Source organism: Protopterus annectens, chromosome 11.part0, assembly GCF_019279795.1.
Source record: "Protopterus annectens isolate FY-2018-M chromosome 11.part0, PAN1.0, whole genome shotgun sequence".
Classification (NCBI taxonomy): Eukaryota; Metazoa; Chordata; order Ceratodontiformes; family Protopteridae; genus Protopterus; species Protopterus annectens.
Genome location: NC_056745.1, coordinates 403654827 through 403669054, shown reverse-complemented (window position 1 = coordinate 403669054; position 14228 = coordinate 403654827). Strand labels below are relative to the sequence as shown.

The following is a 14228-nucleotide window of genomic DNA, read 5'->3' as shown; positions in this document are numbered from 1 at the left end:
AATGAGACTGGAAGGTTTTCAAGTCCTTTTAGCTGTCTGTGGACTGACTGTGTGGTACATCTATGACTATATATTAAGGATGTTTTCTATATGGCCAAAAGTTTTTTTTATTAATTCCCTTATAAAACAGTCTTTGCCTTAGGTGGCTGTTCTTAAGACATTATCCAAAAAAAAAATCACCACAGTAAAGAGGAGAAATCCAAACAGAGTGAAAAGACATCCTATTGTAGTTATTCCTTGCTTTATCTTTTCTGCTCATGTTGGGAACTTATGTATATAATTACACACGCACTGCTAGCCCTTTATCCCTCAAACAAGTGAAGACAATACATGAAAGCTACTAGGCTTAGGTCCTGAAGGGTTTTACATACCAAAGTCAGAAGATAGATATGTGCATCTAGCCATGGCACACTTTCTAGTATTCTTTTTCAGAAATAAGTAAATAAAAACGGCATGCACTGCTTTCTGTTTTAGTTGTTTATCAGGACAATGTTGAGTAGTAGTGGAGTCTTCTTCCACTTCAGGGACATCAAACATATCTCTGTTAAGTCAAACTAGAAGGCTGAACATCAACATGTAGTAATTTGCAATGGATAAGTAATCATACTACAATACTGATGCTAGTGCTTAAACATCTACTGTTACTGTAATTGTGTTTACATGGCTTTACTTTCTCCCTCTCTCATTCCTCTCCCACACAGCAAGAGCAAAGATACTTTGGTAGATGTATCTATATTTTTTCCAGGGATGTTGCACACAATTAAGTTATTCTCAAGGATAAACAATTGGATGCCAATAATTCTACTGCTCTTTAACAAGCCCAGACATATTCTGTTTCCCTTGCTTCAGTAGTTTATTCTAGAACTAGCAGTTTTGCTGTGACTCCCACATTATAAATGTGTATTGACTCCCTCCTCCAAAGAACCTTTCCAGAGGATCCCCCACTAGCTCAAGCTGATAGACTGGCTGCCCAAATTTCTCTAGTTGTTAATGTCTGCAGAATTCTTAGCTAGTGTGGTTTCTGTTATTCTCTCTTCACTGTGACCTACCACTCAAGACTGATAAAAAGACAAGTGGAAAAAATCAGATTGGACTTCTACTGGAGATGGAGATGTATGTTTTTTATCCTCTGTGGTCCTTCAGCACCTTTCAGACCTTGTTAATGTTGGTTTTAGCTGCTGTTTTTGTCTTTTGTATAGACCAGGATGGATTCCAAGCAAGATGCATAACTGAATGTTATACAGTACTTTTCTGTGTGGCACTTTCCTTTTCCACTGGTTAAGAACACTATTAATCCTTATGATATTTATTTTATTTTGAAGAAGCTGACTTTCCCTTCCACTTTAACAGCTTTGATGTAGTTATTTTTATTTTTATTCTATGACATTTACCATTAATAAGTAATTTTCTGAGTTACAGATGAGGGACTTTCTGGTCCCTGTTAAAATAGTTTCACTGCATAGCAGTCCATTCTTCATTTTTAAGGTGGCTTCATAGACCAGTTTAAATCAGCCAGCAGTGTTGCATAGATGGGTAAAGTCCTGACTATGGCCCATGCAACCCAGGTTCAGTTAGCAGCTCGGGTATCTGAAGTACTATTATGAATAGATGAGCATGCCCATCCTGGGGGGAGGGTGCTTACTCGTGCACCTTGAAACAGATCTCCATTGAAGGCTGAAGATATACATGGAGGCATGTATGTCAAATAGGGCCAAGGCTGTTGGCTGAGTAACCTTGGAGGTGATGGTATACACCAGCACAGGCCATTCTACATCTATCCTGGGACATCGTGGGTAAACATGAAGAGAGGGAAGGAGGGGAAAATTTAAGGCATAAAACGAACAACATAAACACTCCCAGCAACAGTGTGTGACACTACAATTGGACCCTCAATCTCTTTACTGGCTCTGGACTTGGTAGTCAACTGTGGGAGCCAGAAAAAAGCTAGTTTAAATCAATTATTTTATTGGCAGTTTTATTCCATCAGTAATCTAACTTGGGAGAGTGTACTTTTCATTGCATGAGTATACACAGATATGCGCTTTGGAGCAGAGAAAAGCATATCAACAAAGTTCAGCTTTTCATTTCTTTCACAAAAGTGCAAGTAGATATAAAGGTTATCAAACAATTCATTTCCAAGTGACTTCTAAGTTGCTTTGCCCTCTATTATAACAAACATGGAAACAAATGTGGTAAATTTGAGGTTTACTTTATATCGCTGAAACCTTGAGCGAATATGCAGGTATTCAAAATTGCTAAATATATATTCCAACTCTGAGATCGCACTACAGTGAGGAAAGGGCAAATATCCCGATCTCCACTGTACTGCGATCCAAAAAAAGAATATTGAATATCTGCATTTTCACTCATGTGAACGTTCGAGATTTCAAGTTTTCGACGATCTAAGGTAGACCCTAAATTTGTGCATGGTGAGAGCCACTGGGGGGTGGGGTGTCATTGAAGCAGTCATGTGGATTGCCTGTGCTCTCACCAACAATCCTGACTTTGAGAGCATTTCTAATGGCCATGACTCCCATCCCTGGACAAGGAAATGTGTGGTCTGCATCACCATGGAGACTCTTTTCTTTCCATTCAGGTGGATGCTTTCACACAACCAGTGAAGAGGCTGCTACAAAGCAATGCTTACTGAGCTGAATGTCCGCCCCAGGCTGCAGTTTGCATTTCATTCCCTCTTCAGAGGGGTTGCTGCAATTTGTTCTTGCTTCTCTTCCAACCCTTCACCCCCACAATATGAACACTCCCTTCCTCCCTTGCCAGCTCTATCAGTTACTGACATTTTTTTTTTAACTCAGATTTTCTGGGCTGTAGTCAAGGTTTTATTCCACAATGCATCTGAAGCTGGCCATTCTAAAGCATATTTTATGAGAGCTGTCTCCATCTGCAGTCATCTTCTGTAATGCTTCTTTGAGTGATATTTGCCTGAACATGTTTACAGAGCATTATAGGTTTGACATGGACCCTAGGTCAAGGTCTTCCTTTGTGGCCTTGGTTATCCAGGGAACGTCACCTTATGATAGCCAAGTAGAAGGCTTGAGCTTAGGACTCTCTTCTTGTATGCTGCTGCAGCTGGAGTTCCACAGAGTCAGACTCCAAATTTATGAGCCATCACCCTAGACCTTTGACTAGAGTTTGATTCAGAAGGCATTACATCATCTTTCTCCCACCTTCTGTCTTGTCAGTTATCTTTTGCGTAATCCAGAACTGGAGTAGTCTTTTAGAGCAATGCATTATTGTGTTGTTAGCAGAGTTTAGCAGTCTGGAAGTGTTTTTAATGCTGAGTGAATCTAACACCCACAGTGCAGTTCTGTTGTTTATCTGAAGTTGGGAAGTTGGTCAATGCTATGTAGTGTCACGGTGAGTACCTTTTTTTTTTTTTTTTTTTTTTTTTTGAGAAGCATTGTGAAAGAGTAGCTACGTAACAGTGATTTCCAATTGTTTCTGTCTTTCATGCCTTCAGGCCAGCAACATGGTAAGTGCATTTGTTTTTTTTTTTCAAATAAATTGCAGTATAAGTGCATGCCTACTTCAAAATGCTAAAAATATATCCTACAGAAGTGGGATTTTAATTTCAAGCAAAGGTGAACTGTCAGTTGAGTTTGTAATGGTTAATTTGCAATGTTTAACTTTTCTATATTTCTCTGTCAAAAAATATTACCCTGTTTTTGTTTCATAAAGCTTAATATTTTATTTAATTTAAAGAAAAAATGAATGTCTGCAATTTTGTTAAAACTACCAGACAAAAGGGCAACTTGTAAATAGCTTGCTAAAATTAGGTATAATTTCATTAATGGATATTACAAATTGCTGATGGACATTTTAAATTAGTCTTTCATTTTGAATACATGTTCTACTATTTTTAGTGTTAATTCATGTTTAGAAGCAACTCCCTTCATTATTTGCCTTTCTTTCTGATTTTTGGGGATATTCCTGATTTTGCCTTAGAATTTTGCATTGTCTCGACAAAATTTGTGAAAGAAAAGTTAAGCAAATAGCCAGTAAAGGCTGTAATACTGATCACTGAAATATAATTCACAGAGCAAAATTAAAAAAAAAATGTTTTAGCATGAAGGTAGGCCGCTTCTGCACCCTTCAGTGTGTGTATGTGTACCCCTCACCCCCTCTGCTTATTTACTGTAACTTCAAAGTTTCACCTCCTTAGAACAGGGAAAGGTAATGTAAAGATCCAGCGACATTCAGGTTGCAAGCAAAATTACTGCCCATATTTCAGTAAATAAATCCTTATTTGTCAAAATCTATTGTGTGAAATGCATTTCAGAGGACTTGGGTAGATCGCCCCTCAGTAAACATTGCCATCATTGACGAACACTACAGATGCAGAATTCCCAGTTTTCGGAAAATTTATATTTATACAAGTCATTTTAGCAGTTTTGTATTGATGTCTGCCTACTGCATATATTTGCTGAATGTGAGGAGGAACAAAAACCAAGACATACATTGTATGAATTAATGTTTTTATTTATTTATTTTTTTTGCATACTCTTTTTCCACTGTTGTAACTAATGTTCTTAATATTCTGTTGTAAGTTTGTAAACAATTTTATACTGTGTGTAATCTGTTCACTGCTGTTGCAGTGCGTGTTTGGGTTATAACTGAAAGCAGCCTTGTGGTGAGTCCAGCTAATAAATGATAGAAGTAAATAAAAAAACTATCTTTGATGAAAGAAGAGCTGTGTTTCTTTGCTGCTAATTGTCATGCCTGGCTCTGCCTGTTGGACTTTGTAGAGGACACAAAGTTGACCTTCACTGGTGTCTCATTTGTGGAGTCTTGCATCTTCAACCCATTAGTCAATGCTCACATGTACAGCTTGGAAAAAGAGGGTTAAGACCCTTTCTGCATTTGGCATTAAGTTTTTCCTAAAATAGTAGAGTTGGAAGAACAGAGTACGCAGACAGAAACAAATTGTCTTCTGTACTGGAGAAACTGGGAGGAATAGATTGTTACTTTTTATGAAAGTACAAATAAACAACTGGACTGGTATTCTTCAGGAGAATGTGTTAATTGAGAGGTCACATTGTGTGTATGCTTCAGATCTTGCCACAGGAAAGCAGCCAAGACCTATACTGGAAAAGATGCAATCCTAAAAAATGTAGTTCAGACAAACTTATGGAAGAAGGCTTAAGTATTACAAATGTGGACAGCAGTATGTTTGTGAAAAATTATTATTCACTGTAATGTTAATTCCAGCAATCAAGGAGTGTTGGTAGGTGTGTGTTTCAAGCTGTTGTGTCTGGCTTTTTTCAGACTATTTTTTCCTGGAGGGTCAAATACATTTTTGGATGCAGAACTGGATAAGGAAGAAATTTAAAAAAAAAGTCAACATATATAACATAAATAATTTATACATAAGGGCATGGCATTCATAGTTCCACTTTATTGGCCCTTATCAGACTATCTTTGAGTATAATGCCTCTTTCGCCATGTACCTGACAAGACTTCTGCAACAGTTGGAACACCCACAAAAGTTCCTCATCATTGGAATCCAGGGTATAAACACATTGTCCTGTATGAGTCACCTTAAAACCCTAATTGTGTACTCTGCCTCCTACAGGTTACTGAGAGGCTATCTGTGCCTGGCATACATGGCATCCTCGGATCCAACTCTGATGGACCTTTTGCACATATAGAAAATGAACAGCATCAGAACCACTATATCCAAGGGTTTAACTTTTGCTTGTGACATAAGTAATAAATATTGGTGAGATAGATATGTGTCTCAGAGGATCTCCATCGTCTGGAACAGGCTCCCCGTCCATGTGAAGCAGAGTCCATCCCTAACCAAACTTGACCAGTAGATGGGAAATTGGAAATTCATCCCTGGTCTGGCATCCATGTCTCTGATAGACAGAGGCAAACAGTAATGCCCAAACAAACGTATCCCCCCCTAATAACCTCTAGAAACTTCCTAACATACCCCCCCCCTAATAAATGCTCATGATCCATAGGTTCGCGGTGTGGCTAGATTGCATGGCTAGGCTTATAAAGGCCCTGGTGGTCATTAGCCTAGTCTAGAACTGTGAACCTGTGAACAAATAGCTAACCATTAAGCAGAAGGGGGACACTGCTTCTCATTCTTCTGACAGTAAGAAAGGTCATACAAAGATATTGTGCCAGTGAAACTTTTTGATTGTTCCAACGGAATATACTTAATTACAGAAAAAAAAAAGTACAGAAGCTTAATTGACGAATCACGAGTACCTTGAACTTGAACCTGAGACTGGTGTTGGGAGATGGAGGTGATGAGGAAGACCAGCAGCATTATGAAATAGTCAGTAAGTGGGCGACTTGAAAACTTCAGTACTATTAGATGTAGGAACAGACATTGTGAAATGTGATTTTGCAAGAGGAAGTTTCTGAAGAAAGACTAGAATTTTGTTTGTTTGGTGAGAGAAGGTCCTTTGCTTTTGGAGTTTGTGGCTCCTTTCCTGTACACAGTCCGAACACGGAGTGTGTTAGGGCTGACTATTTTCCATCACCCTGTGGTATCAGTGTCAGTGAGACTCTACTTGTTGACCTTGAATGCCTCCATTGGTACCTTTCCTTGGCATTGGGTCTTTTGATGTCCAGATTCCTTTGACCCAAGATCAGACATGTTGATTGTTTGGTGTCAGCTTCAAATCTAGGTCTCTCATTACCATTCCCAGCATCAGCATTATTTACTTTTAAGCCTTTATTGCTGATGCCGTCTTCAGTATCTCATAATTTAGTTACACCAAAATTGAATTACTCCCACAGGTAAAATGATAAGGTATCGTGATAAATTATAAATTAAGATATGACCACCACATACATGCTGTAATTTAAGAAAAAAAACATAAAACCATCATCTTATACAGAGCCAAACCTTTTTTTTAATACAGACAGTGGCAGCAAATGTGTGGCTTCAGTCTACCTATTTCTTAACCTGTTGTGCTTGTATATTCATAAACCTACAATCTTCTCAAAAAAGTAAACAGCAAAATCTTTTGCTAGACTCCCATACATGACCTATCTCCACTTGGCCCTTAGGCACCACAACTGGATAGAACTACCCAATTAACTGTCTTAACTCTTGATTAGAAATAGCTCAAAAACACAGAATCCTCTCCTCTCTACTAAGTCATACAGTATTTATTTTACATTTGTTGACCGGGAAAGTCCAACTGGAACAAAGTCCATTTTCAGTGGAGGCCCAGGGAGAAAAGCTCCAACATAAATGGTACAGATAAAAAAAAATACACAAATAAACATAACAATAACAGAAGTTACAAAATTCATTGGGATTGAGAACAAAAATAAATATACAGGTTCATAGTAACCTAGAACAACAATTGGAGCTTAAAATTCCCCCGCAAAAGGAAGGAGACTCTTAGCAATTGCTAGTAAAGAAGTAAATAACATTCCTGAGAGTAGCTTAACCAGGTCTATCACAATGACATTGCCAATTGTATTCAAGGTGCTGTTTAATTGCTGTTTTAAATTGGGCTAGGGAGGGGAGCAGGGTTATTTCAGTTGGTAGTAGGTTCCAGATTCGACCCAACGAGTTTGCGAAAAGGGCCATTCCAGCAGCATTGTTAATTTTAGTAGTCTGAATTTGCAACTTATTTGAGGAATGTAGCAGACTTGGGTTGTTATGGGGGAGGATGATATTACGAAGGGCTGGAGTATTTTCAGGTTTGTGGAGGATTTTGTTAGTCATGGTCAGCGCATTATACTGGATAAGATTAGATAGTTCCAGCCATACAAGCTGTTTAAGGGTTGATGCAGTGATGGGTTCTAAAAGGCAAGCCTGTTGCAAACCTGGCTATGTGATTGTTAAACAGGATGTAAGTTTGTTGAGATCGGTTGTGTTAAGATTGATGAGAAGAGGGGATGCATATAGGAGCTTTGAGAGAAGGTGGGACTGGGCTATGGCCACCTTGGCTGGGGGGAGTAAGGAAGGGTGTGATTTTATAGAGTGACCCTATTTTCCTATTGATATTCTTGATGGTTTGATTTACATGGTGGCCAAATTTTAAGTTATTATCAATAATGACTCCCAGCAATTTTGTGTGAGGGTCAGGGGAGATAAGTGTCCCATCTTTTGCATTTATGGTGAAGGGTACAGACTTTTGGGTAAGTGAAAAAAGGAGCAGTTTGTTTTTTTTGGGATTAAGTAATAGCCGATGGTCAGAGAGCCAGTTTTCTATGGTAGTAAACATAGTCTGGGTATCAGTCTCTAACAGCAGAGCAGATCAAGGTGGAGTCGTCAGAGTATTGGATACAGCTGATGTTTTGAATGACAGTGGGCAGGTCATTAATAAAGATTAAGAACAGTAGTGGACCTAATATGGACCTTTGCGGTACTCCAAGGGTGTTTGGTAGTAGTTTGGAGAGCTTATTTTGCCAGAGGACTGCCTGTTGTCTCCCTTTAAGATAGGATGAAAACCAAAAGAGGGCATTAGAGTCAAGGCAGAAGGTTTGCAGGGTTCAAATAAGGAGTTGGTGGTCAACCATATCAAATGCCTTGGAAAGATCCAAGAAAAGGGCAGAGGATGTCTGGTTATTCTTGTGGTTATTGTTAATGGTGTTGGTAAATGTCTTTAGGGCTGAGGTAGTACTATGATGAGGGCGGAAGCCATGCTGGGTATTAGCCATTAGGTGATTCTGTATAAGGTATTGCATAAATTGTTTAATGTATACATTTCTCCATGATCTTAGCCAGAGTAAAGAGTATTGCTATGGGTCTATAATTAGTGTAGTCTGTAGAGGAACCACCAGATTTATTTAAGGGAATTACATATTACGTTTTCCAGATGGTAGGAATACTGACTTCTGATATGGTGTGGTTGATTAGAATGGAAATTGGATAGGCAATGGCTTTAGCAGTGATTCGTAGGAACTCAGCTGGGAGTTTGTCAGCAGCAAGTGTGGTGGGTTTTAATTTTTTTAGCAGACTACAGATAAAAAAGGGTAGACACAGGCTTAAAGCTGAATGAAAATTGACTAGTAGAGGTAGGGATATTAGTATCGGGGGGCTAGGAGGTAAATGGGTGGCCAGTGCTTGAATTGTTTCTGTAAAGAAATGGTTGAAACTATCTTGCTACCTCCTCTGGGGTTCTATCAGTAGTGGCAGCGGGGGTAGGTGTGGATGTTTTGCCTGGATGTAGTAACTTGTTCAGCCCATCCCAAAAATTTTGAGGATTTTGTCTGTCTGTAACCTGCGATAGTATTGTTTTTTATCAAGTAGGATAAGTCTTTTAGTTTTATTCCTAGCGTTCCTATATATATTATGATCATGGGGGTCTTTAGTGAGGTGCCAATTGGCCCAGAGTTTATTTATGTGGGTTATTTTTAGTCTAGACTCTTTAGAAAGCCAAGGAGCAGTTTTACCTTTAGTTTTCTTTAGGCGAGCAGGTGCATGTAGATCTAGAATTTCAAGGAATTTGTTGTTAAAATAGTTGACAGCTACCTCTAAGGGGAGATACTTAAGCTTAGTCCAGTTGTAGGAGTTAAGTTCTAGTAGAAACTTGTCAAGGTCAAAGTTGCTTTTGCTTCTAACTTTTCTGAGTAAGGGTTGTTGTGGGTTAGTGGCACTATGTTTAATTATGTATGTGAGGAGATGGTCGCTTAGGTCCTCAGTATAGGTGCTTTTTAGTCAAACTGTGTCTCCAAAATGTGAAACAACAGTCATTTTCTGCAAAGTTGCACAAAAAATGTTCAGACGTTTAAAACTTGTTTGCATCTTGGCTGTATCAGTGCACATGATCACCTGCATAATTTCATATCTATTCCTACCTACTCTTCCCTGATTATACCTTACGTTTAGCTGTTTTAAACAGGTTACCTATTTGTGAATGCATGTGAAGGTGTCTGGCTGATATCCACTTCTAGTACAAAAATCTTATTTTGTCCATTTGATGATTTTTCACACTGCTCATTCTAGTGTGTTGTGGACTTGCAGATCTCCACTCCAAATAACGCTGTCATCACCTGTTCTTCCATTCATATGCTGTCAATTGTAGGCCAGATCTCCAAATGTTATCCCTCTTCTCTTTAAACCCCTCTGATTTATCTAATTTCCACAAAGTAGCTGCTCTCTGTAAATATGCTTTTTATTGTCTTAATGTCTGCTGCACAGCTTTGATCTGTTTGTTATCCTGTGTCTACCTCATCAAACTTTACTGCTAATCTTTATTCAAACAGATCAATGGTGACAATATATCTCATTTCCTTTCCACATTATAACGTGTTTAACAAGTTATTTCTTTGACTTGATTTGCCCACTATATTTTTCTATCGCATCTTTAGGTACATGGTAGTAGTAGATAGTTTTATGTTAAATTTTAGCTTCTTAGTTCTTAGAAACTTGGTTAGTTCACATTACTCATGTTTCTGTTGAGTTCTATAAAGCCTTTTTTTAAATTTTACAGCATTATTTGACAATTTTTTTCATTGTTTGTAAATTATACAATATGTTTAACCCACCTCTTAGTGCACAAAGTCTGGACAAAGCTCGACAAAACGGGGGGACAGAGGCCCAACAATAGGGACATATTTTAAATATTGCTTTTATAAACTTAGAAAGTTGTGAGAATAACAGGGTTTGTTTTAACATACATTTCCTGAAGGATTGAAGTCCGAAACTCAAATGTATCTATTTAGTGACTGTAGTCCTCAGATCATCCAAGTAATTTGTTAGAAAACCACAAATGCTATGAGGAACAGACCAAAAATATGAGACAAAAATCTGAGCATTCTGCAAAAATCTGGACAGTTGAGAGGTATAGTTTAACCATATTTATTCTTGCATTTCACAATTTTGATTTTTTCTGGAATTTTTCTCTTTGGACAAATCAGACTTTTCCATTAAACAAATGCAAATAAATAATAAAATTACCAAGGATTTGTTTTGTCTTCTCAGAATTTAATTCTTCAGTGATGTATGAAATCAAAGTAAACATCAAGACTGCCACAACAGGAAGGACACATCCGTAGTGAACTTCACTTTGCCATGCAACACAGAGCGGAATGTAGAACTACATTTTCCAAAGTGGCAAATCAGCCAATAAGACAACCTTTAGTATACCCTACTTCTGAAAGACTCATAGGTATTCCAAGGCCACTCAGTTTCATAACCATTCTCACCCTGCCAGTAACATACTTCAAGCAGCACATGATTTCTCAAGGAGAGTCAGTACTGGTCAGTCCTGGAGTAAATTTGTGGATGCCCATCCAGTCATCTAGTTTGTTTAAAGGAAGATTGTGAGTCAGATTGCTTAACATGCAGGGGAAGTTTATTACACAGGTTTGGGAGGCTTTGGGTTATTATATTATCCCTCTGTCATGTTTTATTTATCTATTGGTGAAGATTTAGGGCCCTGGTTCCAGTGCCGGTGGCAATATGGGACTTAAGGAGAAATCTGAGGTCCAAGACAATTGGCTCTTTAACGGCGTAGTAATAAAAACTGAGATCTCCCTTTAAAATTTTGTAATAAACCGATAGTTTCCAGCCTCTCATGTAGCTTATGGACTTCAAGCCTGTGATCTTTTTGGATAAGAACTTTTTTTTTTGCCAGCAAACATCTTTATTAAATTTTCACATATGACATAGACAATCTTATATTTATATAAATGAAAAATAAACAACATGGCACCATTTTACTTGCAAACAGTTTACATCACCGACATTGTCGAAACAACCTTTTTGCTTAAGAACTTTTGAGGCCTTTGTAAGTGTTTGATATGTTTAGTGAGATACACTCCAAAGGGGACGTTGTATTTGATAACTGACCTGATCTACTGAGTACAAGGGAGAGATTACCGTTTTAGATTTTTACAATGTTTCTTTGATAATTAAGTGGGCTAAATAAAAGGATTTCCTGACAACTGTTATTGCATGATGTTTAGAAGGGAGCTATCAACCAAAATACCCAGGCCCGTATCTGCATTTTCATTTTGTTTTGCTGTGTTGTTCAGACAGTATGATGATTGCAGGGGTTGTCTGCTAAAAGTGATGATGGCTACACTTTTTAGAATTTTGGTTGAGCTCATTTTTAGTACACCAGGCATTTACTAGGGAGAGTTTGTTCTAGATGTGGGTGTCATAGGTTGACTTAACAGCAACTCCCAGCTTGGAATTGTCTGCAAACTTTATTAGCCAGAAGTCTTGCCTCTTTGCTTGGACATCTGAGTAGTAAATACTAAAAAGGAGGGGTCCCAGCATGGAGTACTGAGGGGCACCACTTGTCACTTTAATCCTTTCTGACGAGGCACCCGCAGTGCACACCATATGGGTTCTGTCTTTCAGACACTATGTGAGTCCGTTGTTAAACCATTTAGCTTTTCTATGACACTAATGTGGGGAATGGTATCAAAGGCCTTAGCTAGATCAAGATACACCAAATACAGTGCTTGGCCAACATCAACTGTAACCATTTTGAAGAAATTAGACTAAATAGACAGGATCTACCCTTCACAAAAAAGTATTTTTGGGTCAAATTTAACAAGATTTGTGATATGACAATTTGTGAGATCAATTGTAATGCATTCCACGCTTTGCAAATGAGGCTAATAGATCTGTAATAACCTGGGTCAGTTGTATGGTCACCCTTATGGAGGAACATCACAACTGCTGTGCACCACTCACTGGGGACATGTTTAACACTGTTAAATCAGCAGCTAGGTGTATTATCAAGTCCCCAGGAGGAAGTATTTTTGGTCGTAGCACTTTCAGTAAATGATATTTAGAGATAATTGGGGGAATAAGGGATTCAGATATTTCAGGGTTTTGAGTAAATGTCTCAGGCTTGAAGTTAATACCAAGTTTGTTGCCAAAGATATTGGCAGTGTGAATTGGGGCAGAATAGAAAACCTCATTATGAATTAAGTTCTGAGCAATGCAGGGTATTGTTTTAGTTTTCTAACATAGCTAATTTTCCTAGGTGATCTAAACTATCCAGCTATAGACTGGGAAAACTATGCCTCCACTATCGCACAAGCACAGAGATTCCTGGACTTTGTCAATACAAATGCCCTGGAATAATTAGAGTACTCACTAAGGAGAAGGAGAGCATCTTGCAGCATCCTTGCTTATTTTTATCATTTGTTAGGTTTGACCACAAAGTAGTCTCATTTGAAATAAAACTGAAACCAGAAATCCTAAACCACCTCTTACAGGCAAACTTAATTACACCCACACACCACGGTTTCTGGCCCTCGCACAGTACTACCACTGCCCTCCTATCTTTCACATACAACATTGCCAAAGCTAGAGATGATGATAATACTCGTAACAGCTCTATTCCTTGATTTATCCAAAACATTTGATACCATTTCCCATCTCATCCTCCTAAACAAACTTTCCAACCTATGACTCTCTACCTCCAGGTTTAACAGCTACCTGTCAGATAATTAGTCTGTCAGATGGCAAACACCCTTCTCCCCTTTCTGTCTTGTTAGGACTGGGGCTCCCCAGGGTTCTATCCTGGGTCACCTACTTTTTAATATATTTACAAATACCCTCCATGTCTTCTGCCCCCACTCTACCTTAATACAATTCCACAATTAACACCTCCGACAATATGCAAAATCTCCACACTGTCACTGGACAATCTCTGCACCTAGTAGAACAATGGCCAACTGAAAACAAGCTTCCAAAAAAACCTTAATCCAGCTAAAGACAACTTCACCATCTCATCCTTAGATAATACAGTTCTCACCACCAACTCAAACACCAAACTGCTTGGTGTTACTATAGATGCCCAATTAAACGGTATCAAATAGTCCAGTCAAAAACTAGGTCTTCTGTACTGCAACAACAAATATATACCTAACAAATCTAGACCTATACTGGCTCAAACATTTATTTTACCATCCCTACTGTATGCTGCTCCCATACTTACTAACCTTCAATATAATCTTTTAACCAAACTAGAAAACACCTGTAACAAGATAGCAAGAGTCACAGCTTATAATAGGTACAAATCCCATCATCGTATATCCCTGAAAAGCTTAAGATGGCCTGAGCTCCCCCACATGCTTCAAATATCACAACTACACATTGCATACAGTAGCCTAAATAGCTCCAAATCCTGTCCTGCCCTTACATCCATAATTACACCCTACACACCCAATCTTGACCTCAGAAGCACACAACAAAACCTTCTGCAGGTGACCAAGCCAAACAAAAATATTGGAAAAATACTTTACAGTCATTCAGTTGCATACTC

The 14228-nt window shown here is 38.4% G+C and overlaps 1 protein-coding gene across 3 annotated transcripts in view; it reads left to right on the top strand.

Annotated features, from left to right (window-relative positions):
• The window catches only part of SCYL2 (SCY1 like pseudokinase 2), a 1725360-nt gene that overhangs the window by 1099121 nt on the left and 612011 nt on the right, over positions 1 to 14228 (top strand). For 2 of the 3 annotated variants that reach the window (XM_044087896.1, XM_044087897.1), the window contains exon 10: positions 3479 to 3490. The exons of the other annotated variant lie outside the window; for it this stretch is intronic. In XM_044087896.1, the coding sequence (XP_043943831.1) occupies positions 3479 to 3490 (12 nt within the window). The remainder of the gene's footprint in view (positions 1 to 3478; positions 3491 to 14228) is intronic. 3 annotated transcript variants of the gene reach the window in all.